The sequence below is a fragment of the Spinacia oleracea genome, chromosome 6, assembly GCF_020520425.1.
Source record: "Spinacia oleracea cultivar Varoflay chromosome 6, BTI_SOV_V1, whole genome shotgun sequence".
In the NCBI taxonomy this organism is placed as follows: Eukaryota; Viridiplantae; Streptophyta; class Magnoliopsida; order Caryophyllales; family Amaranthaceae; genus Spinacia; species Spinacia oleracea.
Window position 1 is genome coordinate 142,065,244 of NC_079492.1, and position 23,177 is coordinate 142,088,420.

Below are 23,177 nucleotides of genomic sequence, written 5' to 3' on the forward strand. Positions count from 1 at the left end.
ATATTGTTCATTCCCAAAGAACATATAACAAATGAACATATAGTACAAATCCAAAGAACATATAGATCAAATATTTCACTTGTACATGTACAATGAAATTATTCTCCATATTCATTATATCCTCGATGAATATTCATAGGGGTACACAATGAACACTATACATTTGGGTGTATAATCCAAATTGCATCTCTACCCCTACACACCCCAAAAAAAAAAGGACAAAAAAAAAAAGCATAGAGTTGACGAAGGTAAAGGCGGTTAGTCTAACCAAAACATTTGATCGAACCATCAGAACCCCTAATCAAAGCAGAATTTATCGCTCCCTCTTTTCTGGGGAGCTTCTCCATCGTCCTGTGAGTATTTCAGGAAGCGCAATGGTGTGGATTCTCAACTTTATTGTCTTCTCTCTCCTCTGCTTCTCAACTTTAACTTCTGGAAATGGGTTAGTCTTCCTTCTTTAACTTGTTTTCGCAACTTTGAAAATTTCAATTTGATACTGTTCGTAATTTCTTTGTTAATTTTTCGACCTCGTTATTTTCATTTGCTTCTAAATGAATCTCATACTATTGTTGGTTGAGTGAAATTTGTGCATACTGTAAAGTTTCAACCCCATAAAATAAAAATTTGTAATCTTGTTTTATTTTGTGCATTATTGGGAAGTTTCTAATAATCAATCAAGAAAAGTTGCCGCATCAGTTTTTTGCACCAATTTTGGGATGTTTTGGAAACTCGAAATTTTAGCCCAAGAAAAATGTACCCAATTTTTGCTCATAACAGATAGTTTAATCTAGAATATCTCTTGTTAGTGCAATGTAAGCTAATTTTGATACATTTCTGGGTGAAATTGATGTCTGATAAATTAACCAATGACACAGAGTTGATCAAAAGGTCTTGATGGTTGGGAATGAGCTGTTTAAGGAAACTCTACCGTTCCAAATGGGATCGCGGTATTATTTGCTTCAAGGGTTGAAACCTGATACTTGGTATGAAGTGAAGATATCATACCCTGCTTCTGTATGTAATTTTAACATCATTTGAATTCTGTTGCGGTTTTATGCGAGGTGTTGTTTATCGTAAGCTTATTGATGGTGTTTTTTGTGTTACAGATACCGGCTATGTTTTCTTTACAGTTGAAGAGAGGTGTTTCTGGTGTTGGAATGAACAGGCTAAGAAAATTGCTGAATACTGAGAAACTGATTTTCAAGGCGGAGAACCTGGACGAGGTTAATCGTCAGGTTTGAATATGCTTATTGATTATCAATAGTCATCTCATGATTTATGGCTTTTAATTGTGGATCATGGACAGGGTGGATTTTATGTTCTGATAACTGTGGAGCCGGAGGGATTTGTTGCAATACCCGGTGTACAGGAAAGGGAGAATATATTGTTCAATATAGGTATGCTTCTTTCTCGTCTTTTATCTTGAAATCATAGCCCGTTGTCATATAGATTGAATCATGCTTAGTTATTCATTTAGGGTGTTAAGAGTTCACATACATTCATTTAGTTATTCATTTAGGGTGTTTAGAGTTCGCATCTATTCCAAAACAATGTAAATGAATAGCTCAAACCTCTTTGGAGGAAGATTATGTTCGGACATGGAAGCATAGTATAAATGCTTGTTTGGAAATTCTCTCTTACTGTGCTTACTAGGTATCCAGTGCTTATGGCCCTTGTGTGGAAAATTTGACACGAATGGTTATGTTTCAGCTACGTATGCTGGATTTTGTTGTGTCAACCAAATTTGTAAGGAATGGACCAATATTTATATAACCCTCATGGAAAGCAAAGAGTCATTGCCTTTTTGGAAGCACATGATCTGAATCACTGAAAGTTATCTGACTTATTGATTTGATTCAATTCTATTAATTAGAGAAATAGTTTGCATTTTACAGTATACGTTAAACTAAGAATTGCAGTAAGAATTATCCATCAGCAAGCTGAGGGTATGCATATAGATATATCATGGAGTAATATAGTGCTCACAGAGCAGAGAAATCATGAAGCTTTACTTATGTAACAAACAAATTGGAAATAGAGAAAAGTTACCTTATAAGAAAAGTTGGAAGCACAGCCGTACATCTAGACAGTCCTGCTATGTTAATGCTTGCTGAAAATGATGCAACTTATACAGCAACACATTTTCGGCTGCATTTCCCACTGCCATAAAATCAACAGCATCTCAGATGGAGTAATGTCTTGTTTAACTGAAGGTCAACCAGGGGGAAAACAAAGATACTAAATTAAGGGACATGAACTAGCTTTTGCCTGCTCTTCTGCATCATTGAACAGATAGCTAATGTCTTGGAATCATGGTTGAACTTCGTGATAGTTTGTGTTTCAGATGCTCAGGTGTTCTGATAGTTTTCTCTTGTCGCTCAAAAGAGTAACTATCCCCCCCCCCCCCCCCCCCTCTCCCCACCCCCTTGCTCATTCAGCTGCAAAAAGATAAGATGAGATTGATGGTGGTAGTGGTGGTGCTGGTTTCATTGCCAGTGGCAAAAGGGGCATACCATTTGAAGCAGGGATGGGTCCATGGGGAAGGAGAAGGGGTATATATTTTCTGTCGTTAATTTTTGTCATTAGTTCACTCATATGGCAGAGAAGTAAACTTGAAATTATTGCAGAATAAGTGAAGCTTGGGATGATTTTTGTTATATGGCCTAAGTTTTGGATAATTCATTTCAGATTTCCTTATCCTCCCTAAGTTTATAAAATCCTTTTTCATTTTTAGATAGTACGGAGTAGTTCTTATTATGGCTTATGAGTTATGGCACCCGTTATGCAATTTCTTATATGAACTCAATCTGTCTTTCTTTTCTGATAAGCGTTCTGAATCTTTGTGAATACCTTCTCACTGCATGGGAGTGAACAATCTTGTTCACTATAGAGATTAACCAGATGCTTCAGTTACTGCAGGACAGTGAACTGGCCAGATAATTTGGTTCAGTGTTGAAAATTCTTCTTTGTTACTAGTTATCTTCCATACTCATCCATGTGTACTCAAATAATTATTTCGTATTTGTTTTAGTTCTTTGCTCCCATTACTCATCCTATCTCCTAACTGTGACAGTTTGTGATGAGCTGATGTTGGGCATTCCTCACGAAGCTTGGCTGGTTGCAGCTTTAGCATTGCTATGCGTAGTAGTGGGTTTTTCTGTACCTCGATTTCTTCCACCTTTTCTTCTGCCAAAGGATCAAGACATCAAAAGAGCCGGACAGTTGGTCACAGAAAAGGACTCCTAGCCCGGCCTTCACTTCTAAAGTTGTAATTGATAATTAGGTTTTTAAGCAGTGGCCCTGCCAGAACCAGGAAACTAATGAACAGCCTGAGGAACTGCCTGAGACAGAATCGGGAAACTATGGATAAATGTGATGACGTTCACTCATGGAGCTGATAGAGCACGATAGGGCTAAAATTGTTGGAAACGGAAAGGAAGTTATGGATATGCACTTACCAGAAGATTTTCCTCTCTCAATCAAGTATTATGGACTGTAATACTATTAGCTCCTTTCATCAGATGTAAGCCTTTGCTGCTAACCCTTTTCTTGATATCAGAGTTGGTGATAGTGGGAAGTTCATTTTATGTGGAGCAGTTGGTTGTGTAAGTAATGTGGCTTCAAATTCCTTCCGTCGTCTCATTATCTTGTTCATCTGAATATGATTAATGAATGAATTATTTTCTCTTATCATAGATTTTCATAGCATACAGAAGAGAGGCTTTCATCTATGAAAACTTCAATGTTTGTGTTTCTAACTTGTCACATGGACTATTTCACCATCCCCAAGAAAGGGTGAAAGGAAAACATTTGCTCAATTTTGATGTAAATTATCCATTTCTATAAAATAAAAATAAAAAGAAGTAAAACTCCAATATCAGTGTTTACAAAAACTTAATGCCGCTCTTATATATAAGACCAACTTCTTATAAAATAATTATACGAAGTACTTTATAATCAAATAGTTATATTTTGTTATTGCATAAATATGTTTTCTAATGATAACATGTAATGAATCAAGTGTAAGGGAAGGGCATATTAGGTAGTGAGTAATATTAGGTAGAAGACAAATTAGGTAGGTGTAGTAAAATGGTTATAAATAAGTGTGCATTAAGTTATGAGAGACATGTTGAGAATTTGGTAAAGCTTAGGCTTTGGAGAATAGTGAGTGACCTCAAATCACTAAACCTGGAGGTTGGTAGCCTCGAGTCACTACCTTTTGTATCCCATTTTGTGTTCCTCATCTTTCAAGCAAATTAAATACGAAATATATTTTTGTCATTAATTTTCTGCTCAAAATTATCAGTTCTTTACATAACATCAACGGTCTTATGTGTAAGACGGTTTCATAAGAGACCTACTCTTTACTAGAGAGTCAAATAGTATGCCAACAACATAATGCAAAAACCAGAATGGTAGGAGATATGGTTGTATATATATACTTCGTATTAAATAAATTGTTGACACACAAAAGAGGCTAGCTGCAAGCCTCCCAGTACAGGAAAAATATGCCACTGCCTGAACCTACACACTATTAGGTGCATAACACAATATTTCAGACATCTAGCAAATTAAACCTGCTTTAGAGACAACAATTACATGAGTGTAATTAAGGTTTACTATTCCTAATGTTTGATACAAAATTTCAAACGTGCCACTGTGCTTGTTCTCCAAAAACTATCAGTGGCAATCGAGCAGGGTCCTCGTCTTGATTATAAACTTGTATTCTTGATATTCCTAATGTTGATACAAATATGCCAATTCCTCCATAACTTATGATGGCACTTGTTGTTGTACATGAAAGCGTTATTCCTTCTTCTTAGCCCATAACATAACGAGAGAGAACCCCATCAAAGACATTATAACTGTCTGCAAAATAAAAGGACTGCAAGTTAGACTGTTAAATCAACTATTGCTTGCAATTGTATTAAATTTTACGCATCTCAAGCAGGAATTAGGTAGCTGGAGACTTGATTTTGACAGACTATCCTTCAGAATAGTTATTCTTTTCCAACTATTGGATAGATATTGTAATCAGATCATGACAGTATCTGCAGTTTTAATGAGATAATTCGTGTTACTCCTCATGGTGATCTTGGTGTTTATGCAGTAGACAATTGGGAGGCTCTACAAGGCATTTCTAGTTTGGAAACTCATATAACAGAACAAAGAAGCAAATTGTTTCCAAATAGGATTACAGGTTTCTAAACTTTACTGGCTTGTATTTCAACTTTTTAATAGGAAAAATAAAAGGGAAATTAGCTGACTATACTGGACTCCTGTCTATTCAGACCTTTCAAGTAGCACATCATCTTTGTTGTACAATAAAGCTTCATCTTCAGACAGCAGCATTAAGATGATGCCATCAAAGATTATAACTAAACCTAAATCTATGATCTGCTCTTTGCACATAGTATTGAAAGGAGCAATAGCTGAATGACTTTTTGTTGAAATATGAAATATTTGAACTATCTGCCAAATATAAATCCAAATTTTCATTGCTAGATGCTCAGGTAGGACTAATTTCTCGTTTAAAGCAATTATAAATGTTAACAGGAACCCCAAAGGGCATGATAAGGAGTAGTACCAGGACAGGACATAAAATAGAGAAGATAAAAGTTGGGGGTGAGGAAGGATTAAGTCAAGGATGCCATCCATCATGCATGTTTGCCTATTCTTATTGGTGACAGGACTACTTCAAGCACTTATTTCAAATTTCATCGAAAGTACAGTACGACTTACAGAAATAGCAGGAGGAACTCCAACAACTGGGTCCTCAAAAAACCTGTTAGCAAGTGCCAGACCAAGTAGACTACTTTGCATGCCTACATGGTAAAAGAAATTTAGCTTGAATAAAGCATTGCTCAACTCATAAATCATAATATGTACGAAATATATAAAAAGAAGAAAAAAATGTAAATGGATGAAAATACAACACCTGTCTCATAGGAAAGTGTTCTTTGTAGAGCTTTTGCATCAGGTGAATCATGAAATACCAAGCCAGACATCATATAACCAGCAATAAACGCAGACAGGTGAAACATAATTACAAGTAAAAGGATGGTCAACCCAAAAGGGGACATAACAGCATTTATATTGATGGCAAGGGGTGCACCAACACAAAGTGATGTTACAAAAACTGATAGCGGAGGCAGAAAAGGCCGTATTGCTTTGCAGACCTCTGGAAATAACCTGCACTGACGTAGGAGTCATGACTCATGAGCTAATCACCAAGAATAGCATTACAATGGGTTTGGAAGACAGTTGAAAGGACAGCAAAGAAGGAATCATGCTTCACCTCTTAAGAAGCAAGCCAGTGGCAATAGGCGCCACTACAATCTGCATAATACTAGTCATCATTCCTTTTACGTCAACGGGTAATCTCTTTCCAATGAGAAGCAGTGATAGAAGAGGCGTCAAAAATGTTGCAGAGGCTGTAGACAATGAAGTCATAACGATGCTTAACGGGGCCATTTGAGGGTCTGTTAAGAAAGTTGCATAATTCGAGAGTTGTGCCCCACTGACACAAGATGTCAACATGATCCCAGCTCCTGTAGGCACAAGTTGAAACATTATTTACTACATGATAGCATATCTATTGAGAAACAGATGGAAGACTATTACCAACTGGAGTGGGGAGACCAAAAACTGTTACCGCAATAGTGCCAAATATAAATCCAAGCATAGGTTTAACTACAAATTGGCCAATATAGCCAGCAAAAATGGCAGCTGGCTGTTTGAACGCTTCAAGGAAATCTTTTTCACTTGAATTCAGTCCAACTGCGAACATCAAAAATCCCAGTGCTGGTGCATAGTACCTGGAGTCACGTAAATAACACCATGACGCAGTAAATAAGAGTGTGGAACCATAATTCAAATTTTCAGCACACTGAATTCAAAAAATAAGCTTGTTGACTAATGACTGAACTGTTTTTAGAGTTCCAGGCAGAGAAAAATTATCAGCAAAGACTTTAGTACTAACAGTTGAGAGTTGTCAAACTCACAACCAAAACAGCTTCTGGACTCTATGCGCGACCGCTCCCAAACTGCTACCTTATGGCAGTTAAAATATCCCCCACCAAGCCAATTAGGCTACGAGAGGCATCGCATGGGCGCTATCGCGAGGCAGCAAGGCAGCAGCATGGGCCACAGGGGTGCTGACTGCAGGAGGAGCACCCACCCCCTATAGAGGATTAATTTGTATTAGGCATAAATTGCTAGTGAACACCCACTTGACAGTAACGTAATAATGGGCTGTTTGGTGGGCCAAATGAGCATGGATTGGCTCAAACTGGGGGGTCCCACGTATTTTGGCCCAATGAAGACAATTTTTGGGCCAAGTTTGGGTTTTGAGGCCCGCAAGGGCCCCATGGTGCAGCAAGCTTCTCATGATGCCTCCGGAAGATTCTAGAGTGCTCTGGGCATTCTAGCTTGGTTTCTCTAGAGTGCTCTAGCATGGATGACTTTCGAACACCCTTGTACAGATTGTATAGTATTTTCAAGAAGCCTCCTTGTATTTTCTGGTTCCTTTGGAGGTGGAAACTTTCTAAAGAGTTAGAGAAGAATCCTTTGAGGGAGCATTGTAGAAGCTTCTAGGCTAGAAATCTTTGGGCTTCAAAAAGGGCCTATAAATAGCTTTTGGCATGCATTTGTACAGATCATCAAACACTTATACAACTCTCTCAAATAATACAAAGCATTCTTTAAAAGCCAAGCAATTGTGCCTTAGCCTTTTCCTCATTTAAGCTTTTGTAGCATCACTCAGCATTAGCCGAACATCGAAATGCCATGACTAGTTAATCCGACAGGAATATAACCCTAGTAGGCAGCGTGTTAGCCGAGGGAAAAAGGTCAGCACGTGACATCCTGGACTCTATGCACGATCGCTCCCAAACTGCTACCTTATGGCAGTTGAAAACAGTCTAAATACATTAATGAATCGCTATGCATACTCAAAAACTAGAGTTGGCAAATGGTTATGTCCAATATGTGACACTAATGCGACCGGATCGGTTCCCATATGAAGGTGGAATCAAGACATGGGCCTAGTCTCTCCCTTTTCACACTCCCAGATCTATGATTAATGAGTCGTTTATTCATAATTATTAAATGAAAAAAATTCTGGAACCTAATAAAATCTAACAAACTTTTGTTGGTTTTATAATTTAAGATGCAAAGAAAAGACATTTAGAATAAAAGATAAAATCTTTTAAAAGAAAATGGAGGAGAAATTTCGGTTCAATTATGAAACTATGAAATATATTGTGTTGCAGGAGCTAGGTTCTACTGCCACAACTCAAAAAGTTCCATATACAGAATAGAGAGATGAGAGAAGTAGAAGAGTAAGATTATTTATTGAATGATCAAATGATCCATGTATATTGTTTTATACTACCATGAATGTAACAACTTTGTAACAAACTGACAAGTAAACAATTCTGTTACAATTAATACAATTTAGCGCGGAAAAAGGCTTATCAAATACTTCCTCCGTCTTTTAATACTCGCAACGTTTGTTAGTTTCACGCATGTCGATGCACAACTTTGATCATTTATATCTTAAATTCTCTTTATGCAAAAATTATAAAAAGTTGATATTTTGAAAATACACATTGAGACGAATCTAACAAGATCCCACATGACTATGTTTTATCTTATATAAAAAACACTACGAATAGTCAAAGTAGATTATATGAATAGTGGCAAAAGTCCAAACGTTGCGAGTATTAAAAGACGGAGGAAGTACAAGTTAACGTTTTAGAAGTCAACGCTTCTAAAACTACCTTAACAGATTGATACCAAAGCAAAGCAATTGATAGGGACTCTGATAATCTCATCTCAAATTCGTCAACAACTATAAGCTTAATACTGTATAATCTAAGTTAATAAGTTCCGAGGATTTTTATACTAGAATGGAGTAAAAAGTGGACCAAGAGTTTGAAATACTTGAACTGACAAGGGTTTAGAAGACTTGAACTAACAGATAGACACAACAAAACTAGAAACTGAAAAGGTAGATAAGTGTTGAGAATGCATAATCAACAAGCCAATTGACAAACCTGTGCAACTTACTTTATTGGATTAGTGTCAAGCACTATGACGAACTATGACCCATTTAGTTCAAGATGCCCTTGATCTGAACAATCTAAGTAGTATAAAAGAGAATAAATTTGACTATTCAAGGAGCCATGTTATGCCTATGGTTATTGCCTTATTGATAATTGACATTATGTTTGAGCCAATGAAGTCAATTGATATGCTATGTATAGTATTGCTAAGGGTCTAGCTTGGGCTACACATGCCAAAGAGCACAAATGGCGTTGCAAGCCAAAAGCTTGCCTTTGAAAAAAGAAAGATAGATAGAAAGACTCAAAGAGACCGTGGGCGCCATACTAACTATTTCCAAGAGGGGAAAATGGATGGTTTACACTAGTAGGTAGTACAGGCTTAAAATTATCCCAATGCAACTGAGGATCTAAGATGATTTAATGCAATTCAAATTATTAGGTGAGTTAATTCCAAATTATTAACTAAACAAGTTGAAAAGTCTCAACAATAACCCACTTATTTTGCATCTTATTCAGGCTGTATTGTCACAATAAATCATTAGTTTACAGTAGCACGTGCACATCTTTTCTTGTCAAGAGAAACATCCTTTAGCAACCAGCAGAACATAGTGAGGAACGATACAAAATTAGTAAATCGTTTTCAGAAGAGAAAATGGAAAGCCAATCTACCAGCCTATAAAGTACGTGCAGGAGCCTAGCTTAATGAAATTTCAGAAACCATTTTAATCTGTTGTCTAACAAAAAATTGCAATTAAAGGCAACAGAAAGAAACATAGATACAAAATTACCCAACAAACATTGCAAATGCCTTTCTCCTCCAGACAAAATTTTGAAACAGGACAAACAATCACCTGTTGGTAAACCATGTGAAAGAAGGAGGATAAACAAGAGCCAACAGCGTACTTGCAAGCACAACATGCGGCAAAAAAGAACTTGCTTTGCTCAAGATATCTGAAATCCCCTCTTTCTTCTCAACTTCCTAAAACAAAAGAGAAATAGCAACAATCAGCTACTATATCACCGTCACTAACAAAGCACCATGTTCAATTCAAATCTATTGAAGCACAATGAAAGGCATTAGGTTCTTTTCATTACACTAAATGAAGGCTATATCACCCTCACTAATAAAGTATCACAAATTCACAATGTTCACTACATTAAATGCAAGCCAGCTAAGTCATTCGATGTGGAAATCATTACGATCATCTGTCTTTTCATGATAGGAGAAATCATTTGAAGCACAATGAAAGGCATTAGGTTCTTTTCATTACACTAAATGAAGGTTATATCACCCTCACTAATAAAGCATCACAAATTCACAATGTTCACTACATTAAATGCAAGCCAGTTAAGTCACTCTATGTGGAAATCATTACGATCATCTGTCTTTTCATGATAGGAGAAACCATTGCAATCCAGATATTCCAGAATGGCATTAGGTTCAGAATAGGTCCTGTTTCCGTCCTTGGTAATTGATCTGAAGCTTCTACTACACTATTGTATGCCATGACAGGATCCTAATTCTTATTAAACGGAAGGTTACCCAAGAATGTGATCAAATCACATCACGGACTTTTCTTGATCAATGTAGGTTTCAAATTCTCCATGGCATTCATGTTCTTTCCATTTCTCTTCCACAAATCATGGACATAAATCATCTAATCTTAATAAACATTCATGTTCTTTCCATTTCTCTTCCACTTCAATCATCAAACACAAAGTTCAATTCCTTCCTTTATCCCTACGGCCCTACCCACTTGCCCGCCAAACCCTTCTATTATTAACAACTTCGTATTTCAAAATAATTCTCCCTAGAGAATAAGTATAAATCAGGCCACTCGACAACTCAAGCAATCAAATTCATCAAAAGAAAACCAGCTATCATTCCTTTAAGCACCATCAAACAAATACAACTTTATTAGCAAAACCAACACTTCAAATTTCTATTAGATAACCTGTTAGCTCACGTCAACAACACATTCATTCACAACCCAGAAACTAAAGGACATGTATATCTGTATATAACACAACCATGGTCAGAGTCAACGCAAACGCAGTTAACATTATCCCTCCCATAATTGATCCTTTTTTATATACACACAAAAATTATTGCTTTCCGCATAAACAAACAGAAACTAAATGAACCATACAATCATAGGGTGAATCTTATACATTCAGCTAATGATCAGTAAATTAATAAATTAAGCAACCAGCTTAAAGAAAAGCGGAAAAAAAAAGCAGCAATTAAATAATAAAAAGGAAACACTAACCTCGGGAACAGCAATTGATTCTGATTCATTATCTTTTGGTACACATTTGACCATCACGTTGCGAAAGCTCCCACCTATAAAAATAAAAATAAAATAAAAACATTAACGCAACATTCATTTTAATTTAAAAATTAAAATTACAAGGATAAGTGAGAGAGAGAATGCAATCACATTTTGTAATCTTGAAATCTAGGACACGAGAATTCGGACCTGCAAAAATTGAACATAATAACATTTCATTATTGCAAATTTTGCTAAAAAGTAAAATTGAAAGGTGAATTGTTGGGCAACCTGAGAAAGAGGGAGTGCATTTTGAGGGGAGGAGAGAAAGAGAATTTGATGTGCGAGGAAGAGAGTGAGAGAAGATTGAGCGACGACGTTGTTGAACTTGAATTTGGCGAGGATGGAGATGGTCGAGCTGCAGATTCGTCGCTAAACCCATTTGGTTTTGTTTTCGATTTGATTCGATTTGATTCTGTTTTGGCTTTTTTTTTTCTCCGTAAAAAATAAGGTAGGGAACCTTTACGAGCTCAGATCATGCTCTTATGTTCTTTGATTCGAAATTATTGTTTTTGGGTCGTTTGGTTCACTAAATTGTAATGGAATGGAATGGTATGGAATCTCATACCATAGGGGTATGGGTTCAAATTCCCAGTATGAAGTTATTTGATTTACTTTTGAAATGGATACTATATCCTATTCATAATGTTTGGTTTAATTTTAAAGTGGAATACTAAACATCCAAACATAACAAATGTAATTTGTACATTATGCATCAAAATTAATAAAATATAATGTATATGTTTTGCACCTCCAGTTCTCTAACCATGTCAGTTCTTCGTCTTTGTCCTCAATCCTCATCCTATCCCCCATTAATGTACTACTATGCCGTTCATTCAATCACTGAGAATACATCGTCAATGGTCATCATCAATTCGACTTTCATTAAAATACCCCTTCCTTTATCACCTTATTCCATCTGAAATGCCATGTAACTTCATCACTGCGAGTTTCCGCCCATGTAACGTCATCGCCAACATTTTGTATGAACAAGATTGACCAATACACCTTCATCATTTGCATTTCTCTTTGTATCTTAGAGTTTTAATTTACAAATTTAGTTTTTGAATACTCAATTGCCGACAAGACGGAGGATACATTCCATCTATCTAAAAGAACAGTCGTCACCCATGCCTCGGTCAAGTCGCCAGAGAAAGAGGAAAGTCTAGCCGGTGACGGTGGTGATGTGCGTCAACCTGTTGGGTTGGAATTTTTTTTTTTCCTTCTTTTGGAGTTAGGGTTTGTATCTTGGGTGGAATGAATTATGAATCTTAGGGGGTAAGGTGGGTATGAGATTCTAGGGGGATGGAATGGAGTTAGAAACCCCTGGGTATGGAGTTTCATACCAAAATATCTCAACCAAACAATAATATGGATGGAATGGATTTTAACTCCATTCCAACCTATTCCAAAAAGCCCAACCAAACACCCCCTTAGAGTCTCAAGTAGACTATTCTGATTCCATCCCTAACTTTTCTCAAGCATCCTCACATCCGAATTCGAGCCGAGTTCGAGCCGATTCGAAGGGGGAAAAAAATTGATCCGAGAAAAAAAAGCCTGAATCCGATTAAAAAATTTCGAATCCGAATAGATATGGATCAAATATGGAGTCTGCAGAGACTCCGACCCGAATCCGAGTGCAAATTCGACCCAAAATAATTTCAATGTGTATTATTTTTCGTACATAACTTTTTTTAAAAAAAAAAAAAGTTCTCAATTTAATCTAATATATTGTACTTTAATAATTTAATAGAAACTCATTAGATTTTGTAAATGAGAAATAGGATTCTAATTTATTTAAAATTAAAAAAATACAAGTTCTATGTAAGTAAAGTTAATGCATGATTATGGATATAGATGCAATTTGGATTTGGATATGGATTCGGATATGTAAGTAAATGGATATGGATATGGATTTAATTTTGGAGTCCGGATTTTAAATGGATTTGGATATGGATGCAATTTTTTGAGTCCGGATTTTAAATGGATCGGATTTGGAGTTTACTACATCCGATCCATTGTCATTCCTACCTATAACTCTATCAACCTTCAGTCCATTCAACCACTACTCAATGATGATTTTAGCCATTGTTGCAGGGAAGGTCGAGTCAAGTACGTGAATTGAGAAATTATTGATAGTCGAGTCAGGTAAACGTAGAAAGATATGGGGCTTTGAGATTTAACTGCTGTTAAACAATTTTAAGTATGAGGCATATGACGGCTAACCAATTATTGTATCATTCTATCAATCCACTCTATGACTCTATCTATAATTTGGTGGACTACGTGACTTAAACATCACCGGTAGAACAACTAAATGACTAATCGTGTTTCATACTATGAACGTTATAAGTAGGAAAATGTGTTAATATATATATATATATGGTCAGTTGGGGGCGTTTTAATCAAAATACAATCTCTCACTAATGTGTTGAGACATAAGAAAGCTCTATATTTTCATTAGATAATAATTGTATTTATGCTAATTACTTACCCTGGATTACATAGGTTTACAAAGGCTAAAATGTAGCATATAATATCTCTAATATCTTAACATATAAAAGATGCATGAGAGATAAATCTAATAGATTTTTTTTTATTTTTTTTTTTGATGAAAGGTAAGCTTGTATATTAAAGCGCAAAAACATAAGCAGAAACTTATAACAGGCAAAAACCCCTTTTTGAGGGGAAAAAGCCCTACTCGATCGCCCTTGGAGGTGTCTCTCAAAGGAGAACTTTTGTAATTCCTAAAGAAACTATACCTTCCAAGTCAAGAGTTAAGCTCCATTTCCACTGTTTAGTACTACGTGTAAAACATCCACTTCCACTGTTTGGTATTAAACATCTTATAAACAATATATCCTTGAATAATTAAGAGCCCATGCATGGTGTTACGTCATGTGCGGGTTACTATCTCACGCCCATATAATCTTCTTTCATTGCGCCTATGCAAAACTGTAAAGTACGGAGTATCATAAAAGATTGAGGTAAGTATATAGAAGACGTATTCGTTAAAACTTAGGAGTTGAAAGAACGTACATGCGATGAAATTCAACATCATGATAACACACTTAGATACTACTCCGTAAGTAGGCACACACACTTAGATACTAACTATATTAGAGGCACACATTCAGTAGTCGTAGATCTTGCATATTTAATTTGCTTTATAACTTAGATATACAATTTTTTTTAAAACGAATGAAGGGAAAAATTAAAGGAATGCGTACGATTTCTTCGGTATCAACACGAGTACCAATAATTTTGAGTCGGACTTCGGTATCCTTCTGAATCTTTACCTGTTAAAACCGGACATAATTAGATCAAATTGGTCTTGGTCACAATGATAAAACTAAAGTACGTTACCAAAAAGCTGATGGAACATCTTGTTGCGATTTAATATGATAAAACAATAATGTTGCAACAATAACGGTAACACCCCACATTTTCATAACATATTTTATTAATACTAAATTATTATTATTAGCTTAAAACCGTCAAATTTTATTTTAGAAAGTATTATATGTAGAATAATTTAATATTTTATGAAAAAAAAAAGATATATTGATCAATTTATGATTTCAAAAACTAATATTGGGACAATAGTAGTAATATAGTATGTCAAGTTCAAAGTTTAAGCCCAATTAGCCCAATTACTTATACCCAAAATCAGAAATTGTCCAAGTTAATGAAATTTATGATTTTGCCCCTAAGTCAACCAAAGAAAGCCAAAGTCCACTTCTTCTTCTTCAATTCTCTGCCGTGGAAGCAGCTCCATGAGCCACGAAAGCTCTCTCCCAAATGTCACTCCCAAATGAGCTTACTCACCCTCTCAACCTTACTCAGCAAGTACAAATTTCATGGTTTTATTTTTCCTCTCTAAAGCTCCCATGGTATTAAATTTGATTGTTTTGGAAAACCATTAGAGGTGAGCTCATTGCTTACGTTTTATCCTTTTTTTCATCCTCTATAAATACCCCAAGTATGCTGTCATAATTCTCCATAGCAAGCAAGAACTCACAGAAAAGAATACACATGAAATTAGCAATGAAAATCCTCAAAAACATCCCCTGTTTTTGCACGCACCACCGTCACCACCGCAGCTCTGCCGCCGGCCAACCTGATACAACCACCCTCAAAATTTTCCGTTCTCCACCCCTGGTATATGCTCATTCACTACTCACCCATATCAAGCTCGAATTGTAGCATTCCGTTGCCGAAACCGAACATTAACTCACGCACAACCTCTTTTCTCTCTCTACATTGACACAGACCACCACCGCCCAAACCACCGGCGAAAAACTTATCCGACCACATAACCACCTCCTTGTTGCCGCCTTGTGCTTCCTCTGCTCACCGTCATTCGTGGGTCATACGAGTCATACCCAGTTGCTGCCTTCCTTCCTCCTTCCTCTTCTCTTGGTTCGTGTTCTGTTCGTGAAGACCAAACTTGGTCTTTCAACTTCCTAAATTTTTGGAACTACTGGGCCTATATTCTAAGTCAAAAGGGTCAAACCCAATAACAATCAAGAAAGCCAAGTTGGGTAAGTGATACGGAGTACTCCGTACTTATTTATGCCATGGAACTAAATAAAAGACTTTTTGAAATGTTTTTTTTTTTTTTTTTGTTAAAAAGTAAGGTTTTACTAAAATCTAGTATTATTAATAAAATAAAGGCTATTAATAAAAGGTTTAATTATAATTATTTTTGTATAATTTACTAATTCGGTCATTTATAAATAGACGAATATTCAATTTTGGAGCTCAGGAAGAACGATCCATCGAACAGGAAGTATAAACTACGGTTGAGGTAACATCTATTGCTAACACCCACAATCCCCTTATGAAATGTGTTTCGATGAGATTATGAAATATGATATGTTTTTATTGGATTGTGGGATATGAAATGTGTTTATAAAGTATGTTTTATAATGATTATATTCAAGCATGTTTATGTATGATTTTATAAGAACGATGTCTATGAGTTAATAATAAGATACGAAACATGATAAATACAAGTGTAACCGGTTCTGGCAGTTAGTGGGGTTACTATTTCTAGGTCGTGCACGTACCGCCGTACCGCGGGACACCCAACAAGGGAGAGTGCTCCTTGAGGGTTACCGCAAGCTAAAAGAGAAACTATTTAGGTACGGGCGTATGTCCAACAAGGGAGAGTGCTCCTTGAGGACTATCGCAAGGTGGGAGACGTCCCGCAAGGCTAACTTGTCAGTTACCAAGTAAAAAGAAGGTTTTATGAAAGATAATGGGAACTATCAAAGTTTCAAGTTATAAATGATGTTTTATTGCATTTATGAAAATGTTTTACTATGTTCTATTCTCCCTGATTGCAAAGTAAATAAAATGAATTGAAATGAGTTTACGCTGTTAGGGTAGTATGTTACTGGGCCTCGGCTCACGATGTTGCTTTTGTTTTAGGTACGAAGAAGATCATGGGATGCCTTAGAGTGAGGATGCAACCATCAAATTCACGATCGATGTTTAATAAAGATAACTATGTCATTAGTAATAAAGGGATGTATTAATTAAACTCTAAGTTTGATTTCACGATTTGAGTTAGATTTTTAAATTAATGTCTAAACTTGTTAGAAATATTTATTAAGGTTTACTTAGATTTCAATGTAAATTTTAAAGAATTAATGGAAGTGAAGCATAATTACTGTTACTCAATAGTAGTCAGTAAACGTAAAAAGGTTATGACACCTTGTATTTCCCACGAGGGAGATACGGCAAGTGACGCTCCGACTAAATTAGGGTTTCCGCTGCTAATTAAAGATAATTAACCTAATTAATGGTGTTTAGAAGTCGGGGCGTTACAATAACATAATAAGAATATAATTAGAATTAACTTATCTCAATATCGTGATGAACGAGGTGACCAATTTAAAACGATTGTCGCGTCGTGGCCGAGCCACTGCTCTAAAAGACAATTCCGCGCTACCCCGGTGCAGTAGAACGCTTGCGGTTGTCCTCCAGGGTTAACACGACATCAAGACTTGTGTGCACTCACAAGACCTCGATTGGAGACTAGAATACTTGCCCAGAAAAACGAGAACAGTGTTTGAGAATTTGAGAGAATAATGCAGAGAATACTTTCTGTGATTGATATGTTTATGGAAAACAGAAGTGAGGTATTTATAGGGAAGCTGCAACAACCATAAACGGCTAGTAGTGGAGTAGTGGGAGGTTACCACGTTTACTGGGTAATTAATGGGTAGTTAAAACGGCATTAAGTGGGGTTAATGGGACAGTTACGGGATTAGTGGTTTGATTAATTCTTTCTGCCCATTGGAATTAATTAAACCCACCACTGACTAAAAAGAAAGACCCGGACCACAAAACCCACCCCACGCCCGTGAACCGCATTCGCCAAGTACCAAGGCCTACGGCCCGGCACGCGCGCGTGTTGTGTGTCCACCCATGTCACTCACATGCTTTCTTAAACAAATGATTCTCTCAAGTCCCCAAATATAAACATTGAATATGGTTTGTGTTTTTCCCATGTAGGACTTTCCATATTTCTACATTTTCCCACTTCCCACTCATTTTGTTTTGTATTTCTCACAAGGATTTCCAACACATCTCAATTAAATACGACCAATAAATTCAAAGACAACATATATACATACCAAGCCATCTGAAGTAGAATAAGTGGGTGTGTCTATAGATTGGAATTCCATATCATCGGGTATTAGCTGCATTAATTAAATTGTAACATGAACCATTTAAATCATGAGATCGATCGAACTAAACTAATTAATTAAAAATCAATTTAGAATATTTGATTGAAATAAAGAAATCGAAATGAAATTAATGAGTAAAACTTACATGATTAGACACGAAAACTTGAACAGGACTAACCTCGGTAAAGAAACCCATCTACGAAATTCCAAGAAAATAAATTAAGAAACCAATAAAAACTTTATCAATTCAATGAAGAAATTAAGTAAACTAATACAATACATACCCTGTTAACCATAGTAATAACATAGTGAAGGAAATAGTGCCCTTGGTCCAAGTATGCATATAATATTAAGTCTAATAAATGCGGTTCAGTATTAATTAACAAGTTAATAATTCAGTGAGATCAAGTGAGCTGAATGTCTAGCTAGAGGCCGCTTCAGTTCAAGTGGAATTAATTATATTAATCCACAGCTTACTCTTGACTGAACCCGTAGGGTCACACAAATAGTACGTAAACGGATCAAGTATTTAATGGCATTAAATACTCCATCTATGGATATTCGGAATCGACGGATCTTGGTTTCAGTGGGAGCTGAGATGGTCACAAGCAAGAAATGAATACTCCGGAAACGATGATATTGCCGGAAACGGAAATATGGATCGTATCGGAAATATAAATATTATCCAAGTCGTAGATGTTGCCGGAAACGGAAACATGGTATGTATCGGAAAATATTAATGGAAATAGAAATATTGCCGGAATCGGAAATATTGCCGGAAACGGAAATATTGTCTGAATCGTAAATATTATCGGAATCGGAAAATAATTCCGGAAACGGAAATATTAAATATTTGTTCGAAACGGAAATTAATTCCGGAATCGGAAATGTTAAATATTGTTCGTATCGGAAATGAAATCCGGAATCGGGAAATTAATCGGAAGCGCGTCGTACGAATTAGCATCGGACGAGCTTGCTAGACGAAGGCCCAGCGCGAAGCCAGGCCCACGTCCAGCAAGAGAAACGCGCGCCACAACGCACCAGCCAAGGCTGCGCCAGGGCCAGTGGCGCCCAAGGCTGCGGCAGCGTGTGGGCTTCGTGGCAGTGGGTTGCGAGTGCTCGTGGGCTGCGCGCGCGCGCGCGCATGGCGCCCCTCGTGGGCTGCTGTGCGTGCGTGTGTGTGTTTGTGTTCACATACGAAATCTAAAGCGTATAGGATTCATTTAATGATTAAATTCCTAATCCTAAAAGATAAATTAATTAAATAAGAGTTCTACTAGGATTCTAATTTAATTAATTCGTATCCTAGTAGGATTCAAATTCTCTTTCCATACCCCTATAAATATGTGGCCTGGGTTCACAATTTATAACGAGTTTTGAAGTATTCAAAGTGATTTTTGAGAGCAAAAATTCAGTCACATTCTTGCCCATAATTGCCGAAAATTATAGTACCTTAAGGGCGATTCTAGTTGGTCAATCTTAAGGCGGATCCGGACGTGCTGTGGACTATCTACGGAGGGACGACACTTGGAGTCCTAAAGACTTGTTCTTGTTCGGTTCGGGCGCAGTTAGGGAGGGCACGCTGCAAAGTGTATGCATCTAAATTATGCTATATGATTATGTGTAAATAATATGTTTCCTGGCTTTATGGTTTTTCCGCATGATTTATGTTTATTCATAGGTATCATAACCTAACACATATACCTGATCAAGTTGAGCCCGGCCCGTTCGAAATTTTTGCAGGTTTGCGCAGAATTTTCCGGCCCGGTTTCCGGGCCCGACCCCACCCGAAAATTTTATTTTTTTGGGCGGGTTTGGGAAACACAAAATTAGACTTTTTAGTAGACCTGATCAAATGGCGGGCCGGGCCGGGCTTGAGCGTTAAAAAGCAGCCCGCTATGTCGGGCCGGGCCAAGATTCGGGCCAAAATTTTGTGTCCAAACCCGTTATTTTCGGGCCGGGCCTACCGGGCTTTTCGGGCCGGGCCAAATTTATAACTAAAATGTGTATTTTTTTGTTTCCCAAACCCGCCCAAAAAAATTAAAATTTCGGGTCGGGTCGGGCCGGGCCCGGAAACCGGGCCGAAATTTCTGCCCAACCCCGCAAAAATTTCGGGTGGGCCGGGCCGGGCTCATCTTGATCAGGTCTACTTTTTAGTTATAAATTTGACCCGGCCCGAAAATGGCCCGAAAAGCCCGGTATTTTAGGCTCGGAAATAGTGGCTTGAGCACAATTTTTTGCCCGAATCTTGGCCCGGCCCGACCCAACATAGCGGGCTGATTTTTTATGCCCGAACCCGGCCCGGCCCGCAGTCTATAATAACAGCTTCAACGATCTCACCCTTAAAAGGACGAAAGACGAGACATTTAAACTTGACAGGGAAAGTAACAAAAGCAGTTCCATTATCCCTAATTAAGGCCCTGTTTGGCAACTAGCGGTTAGCTGTTAGCGGTAGCGGATTGTATTAGCAGTTTTGACTAGCTGTTGGTATTAGCTTGTTTGACTAGTTGATTGTATATATTAGCTGATTTTGTAAAAGTGTTTGGTAAATAGCTGATATATAATAGCTGTTTGATTGTGTAAAATTACCAATAAGGACATTGACTTATTTAATTATAGAGAATTAGTAATTGCTAAATATATGAATATGTATGGTTAGATTTTTTGGAATTAAAAGTAGTAACATGAAAAATTATTAAACAACATTCTTATAAAATTGAAAATGTAATTGTGGAGACCCGTGGGAAGCAAAGCTCGTGCTCTTGGGGCTGCAGTTGGCGATGGAGCATGGCTATAACAATGTAGTAGTGGAAAGTGACTGTGTAAATAAGATCAATGCAATTCGCGAGCACGAGGAAGGGCGGAGCCATTTCCACCTTGTTTTAGATAGCCTAAATATCATGTTACCAATTTTTTTTTCCTAATATTTCTTGGTTTTTTGTTGAGTTATTTTTTCTATTATTTATTGGTCTTTTGTTGGTAGAAGTAGTAATATTGTTGCCCACGAGATCGCTCGTTGCTTGCCGTGGGCCAATGGTTGGCGTTTGTTGGGTAGTAATCTTCTGTCCAATGTTCTTTTGTGTTTAAGTGGTGATGTTTTAAGCAATGAAAATTAAGCGCCTTTTAGGCTTCCTTCAAAAAAAAATTGAAAATTTGTTAATCCTATTAACAACTTTTACGAAAAATAAATGATTAAGTGTCTAATTTACAAAATATAATTGACTAAGAAATACTTTTTTACATAAATTCATAATATAAAAGAAACTCAAATTTTATTTTTATTTTTAAGGCAAAATTCATAAAAACAGTCCCAACTATTATCTATCTTCTTTAAACAGTCCCAACTATCAATTAACTCACAATGGACCGAACTATACAACCCATTTTACAAAATCGGTCCCTTGCCAAAATTTACCTGCTACAGCAGGTAAACCACTCGCATGTGCCCCTCACGTGCTCCTTTCTCTAATTTAACTTTACTGTTTTTTCTCCTTTATATTTTTTTCCATTCATCTTTGTCTCTTTGAGCTCTGCCATTTTCTGGTGGAAGAAAATTTCCGAAGTGAAAAAATATCGCTCAAGAACAAAGAGACTTAATTAAAAATAATTATATTCTATAATTTGCTATATACTAAGTAAAAATTCAACCAAGAAAAACAAAAAAGTAAATTAAGAAATTCCTTGATGAAGAAGCAAAAATAATAATTTATCTCTCTTTGCCATATTTAGGCACACCATTGTGCTGTTTATGAATTCCTCAGAATCCAATTTGATCAAGTTTATTAGTTAAACTAATGAAATTAAAAATCCAATTTGTGAGTCAACTTGGCATGATTTAGAAGCTTCGCCAGATTGATGATTGAAGATAATATGTGTTGTGTTCTCATTTGTGAGTTAACTTTATATAACCACCGGCCATTAATTATCTCATTTTGCTGGAAAATAACCCCAATCGGCCAACCTTAGTTGACGGTCACCACCCAAAACTATGAGTTTCTCGGTTTTCTATCTCCATCTTAATTGAGTTGGTTGTCGTTGTTTGTTCTTTCTGCCACCATTATTCACCCCCTCAGTGACGCGCCACCCCATCTCCATCATCTCGTTTCGACATTTGTTCTCCAGTACTTAGCCGACGCTAGCTGTCGTTATAATGTTGTAATTGTTTGTAACTGTTTTTGTGTTATCGTTGTTGCAGGTTCAAAGAAAGGGAAAGGAAAGGAGAAGGGCACGTGAGGGTCTATGGGTGTTGTTTACTTGCTATACCAGGTAAATTTTGCCTAGGGACCAATTTTGTAAAATGGGTTGTAGAGTTTGGCCCATCATGAGTTAATTGATAGGTAGGACTGTTTAGAGAAGACGGTCAATAGTTGGGATTGTTTTTATGAATTTTGCCTAAAAAAAATAATATTTTACATCATCTATTTAGAAAAAATGTCTAGTTTTAAAATAAAAAGGTAAGTAAAGTAGTAAAGTTAAGTACTAAAGTGAATAAAGAAAAGAAAAAAGTATTTCAACCATATTTCACCTTGAGGACTAAATTGTCTTTTCAACTTACCCAACACAATCCTCTAATTGAAAAAGCTATATGGAACAATTTTTTGGAATTAGATGATTCATCCCAATACTCTATTTCAATCCTCTAACTTTCAAACACCTATATTAGAGGATTGAATTGGTCAAACCTCTAAATTGACCAAATCCTCTAATTTTTGGTGAATCTTCTAACAACCAAACACAACCTAAACCTTTGCCTATATCCTCGATTCCTGTAACTGCCACCACAAATCCATGACGTTCGCTGCAAGTACCCTCAACGTCTATAATGAGTTTGGAGATGATGTTGTCGCGAAACCGATGGCCAAAGTGGCGAGACTCTATCTCTATAGTTTTTTCTAGAACTATATGAAAATACATTGTTATGATAGAGTAGAGTATTATTGATAATTAATGTAAGATTGCGTATTTATAGTGCAAAACTAATCCTAAACCGCTATAAATTACCGTTTTATATCAACTAGAACTAGTTTTTGGGCCCGTTCTTCGCACGGGCTTTTACTCACTTGAAACTCGAAACTATT

The 23,177-nt window shown here is 36.7% G+C and overlaps 3 protein-coding genes and 1 long non-coding RNA gene across 4 annotated transcripts; 2 read left to right on the top strand and 2 right to left on the bottom strand.

Annotated features, from left to right (window-relative positions):
- The first annotated feature begins 260 nt into the window (after positions 1 to 260).
- Positions 261 to 3,695, top strand: LOC110784384 (uncharacterized). The gene is made up of 5 exons (XM_021988838.2): positions 261 to 442; positions 876 to 1,014; positions 1,107 to 1,235; positions 1,307 to 1,397; positions 3,074 to 3,695. The coding sequence occupies exons 1-5, from the start codon at positions 375 to 377 to the stop codon at positions 3,244 to 3,246; spliced, it is 600 nt and encodes a 199-aa protein (XP_021844530.2). The 5' UTR covers positions 261 to 374; the 3' UTR covers positions 3,247 to 3,695.
- A 718-nt stretch (positions 3,696 to 4,413) lies between these two features.
- Positions 4,414 to 11,968, bottom strand: LOC110784382 (probable sodium/metabolite cotransporter BASS6, chloroplastic). Its single transcript, XM_021988835.2, has 9 exons — positions 11,630 to 11,968; positions 11,510 to 11,548; positions 11,339 to 11,412; positions 9,920 to 10,047; positions 6,625 to 6,818; positions 6,299 to 6,551; positions 5,939 to 6,192; positions 5,743 to 5,825; positions 4,414 to 4,869 (listed from the first exon to the last, which is right to left on the bottom strand). Exons 1-9 carry the CDS (start codon positions 11,778 to 11,780, stop codon positions 4,807 to 4,809), a joined length of 1,239 nt encoding a protein of 412 aa, XP_021844527.2. The 5' UTR covers positions 11,781 to 11,968; the 3' UTR covers positions 4,414 to 4,806.
- A 1,933-nt stretch (positions 11,969 to 13,901) lies between these two features.
- Positions 13,902 to 23,049, bottom strand: LOC130463745 (DNA-directed RNA polymerase II subunit RPB7-like). The gene is made up of 7 exons (XM_056832968.1): positions 22,829 to 23,049; positions 20,424 to 20,519; positions 18,384 to 18,405; positions 18,245 to 18,295; positions 18,046 to 18,111; positions 14,629 to 14,697; positions 13,902 to 14,353 (listed from the first exon to the last, which is right to left on the bottom strand). Exons 1-7 carry the CDS (start codon positions 23,011 to 23,013, stop codon positions 14,309 to 14,311), a joined length of 534 nt encoding a protein of 177 aa, XP_056688946.1. The 5' UTR covers positions 23,014 to 23,049; the 3' UTR covers positions 13,902 to 14,308.
- On the top strand, positions 15,306 to 17,065 carry LOC130463746 (uncharacterized). The gene is made up of 3 exons (XR_008923882.1): positions 15,306 to 15,942; positions 16,142 to 16,208; positions 16,835 to 17,065. It is a non-coding gene; the product is annotated as an uncharacterized lncRNA (long non-coding RNA).
- Positions 23,050 to 23,177: the final 128 nt, after the last annotated feature.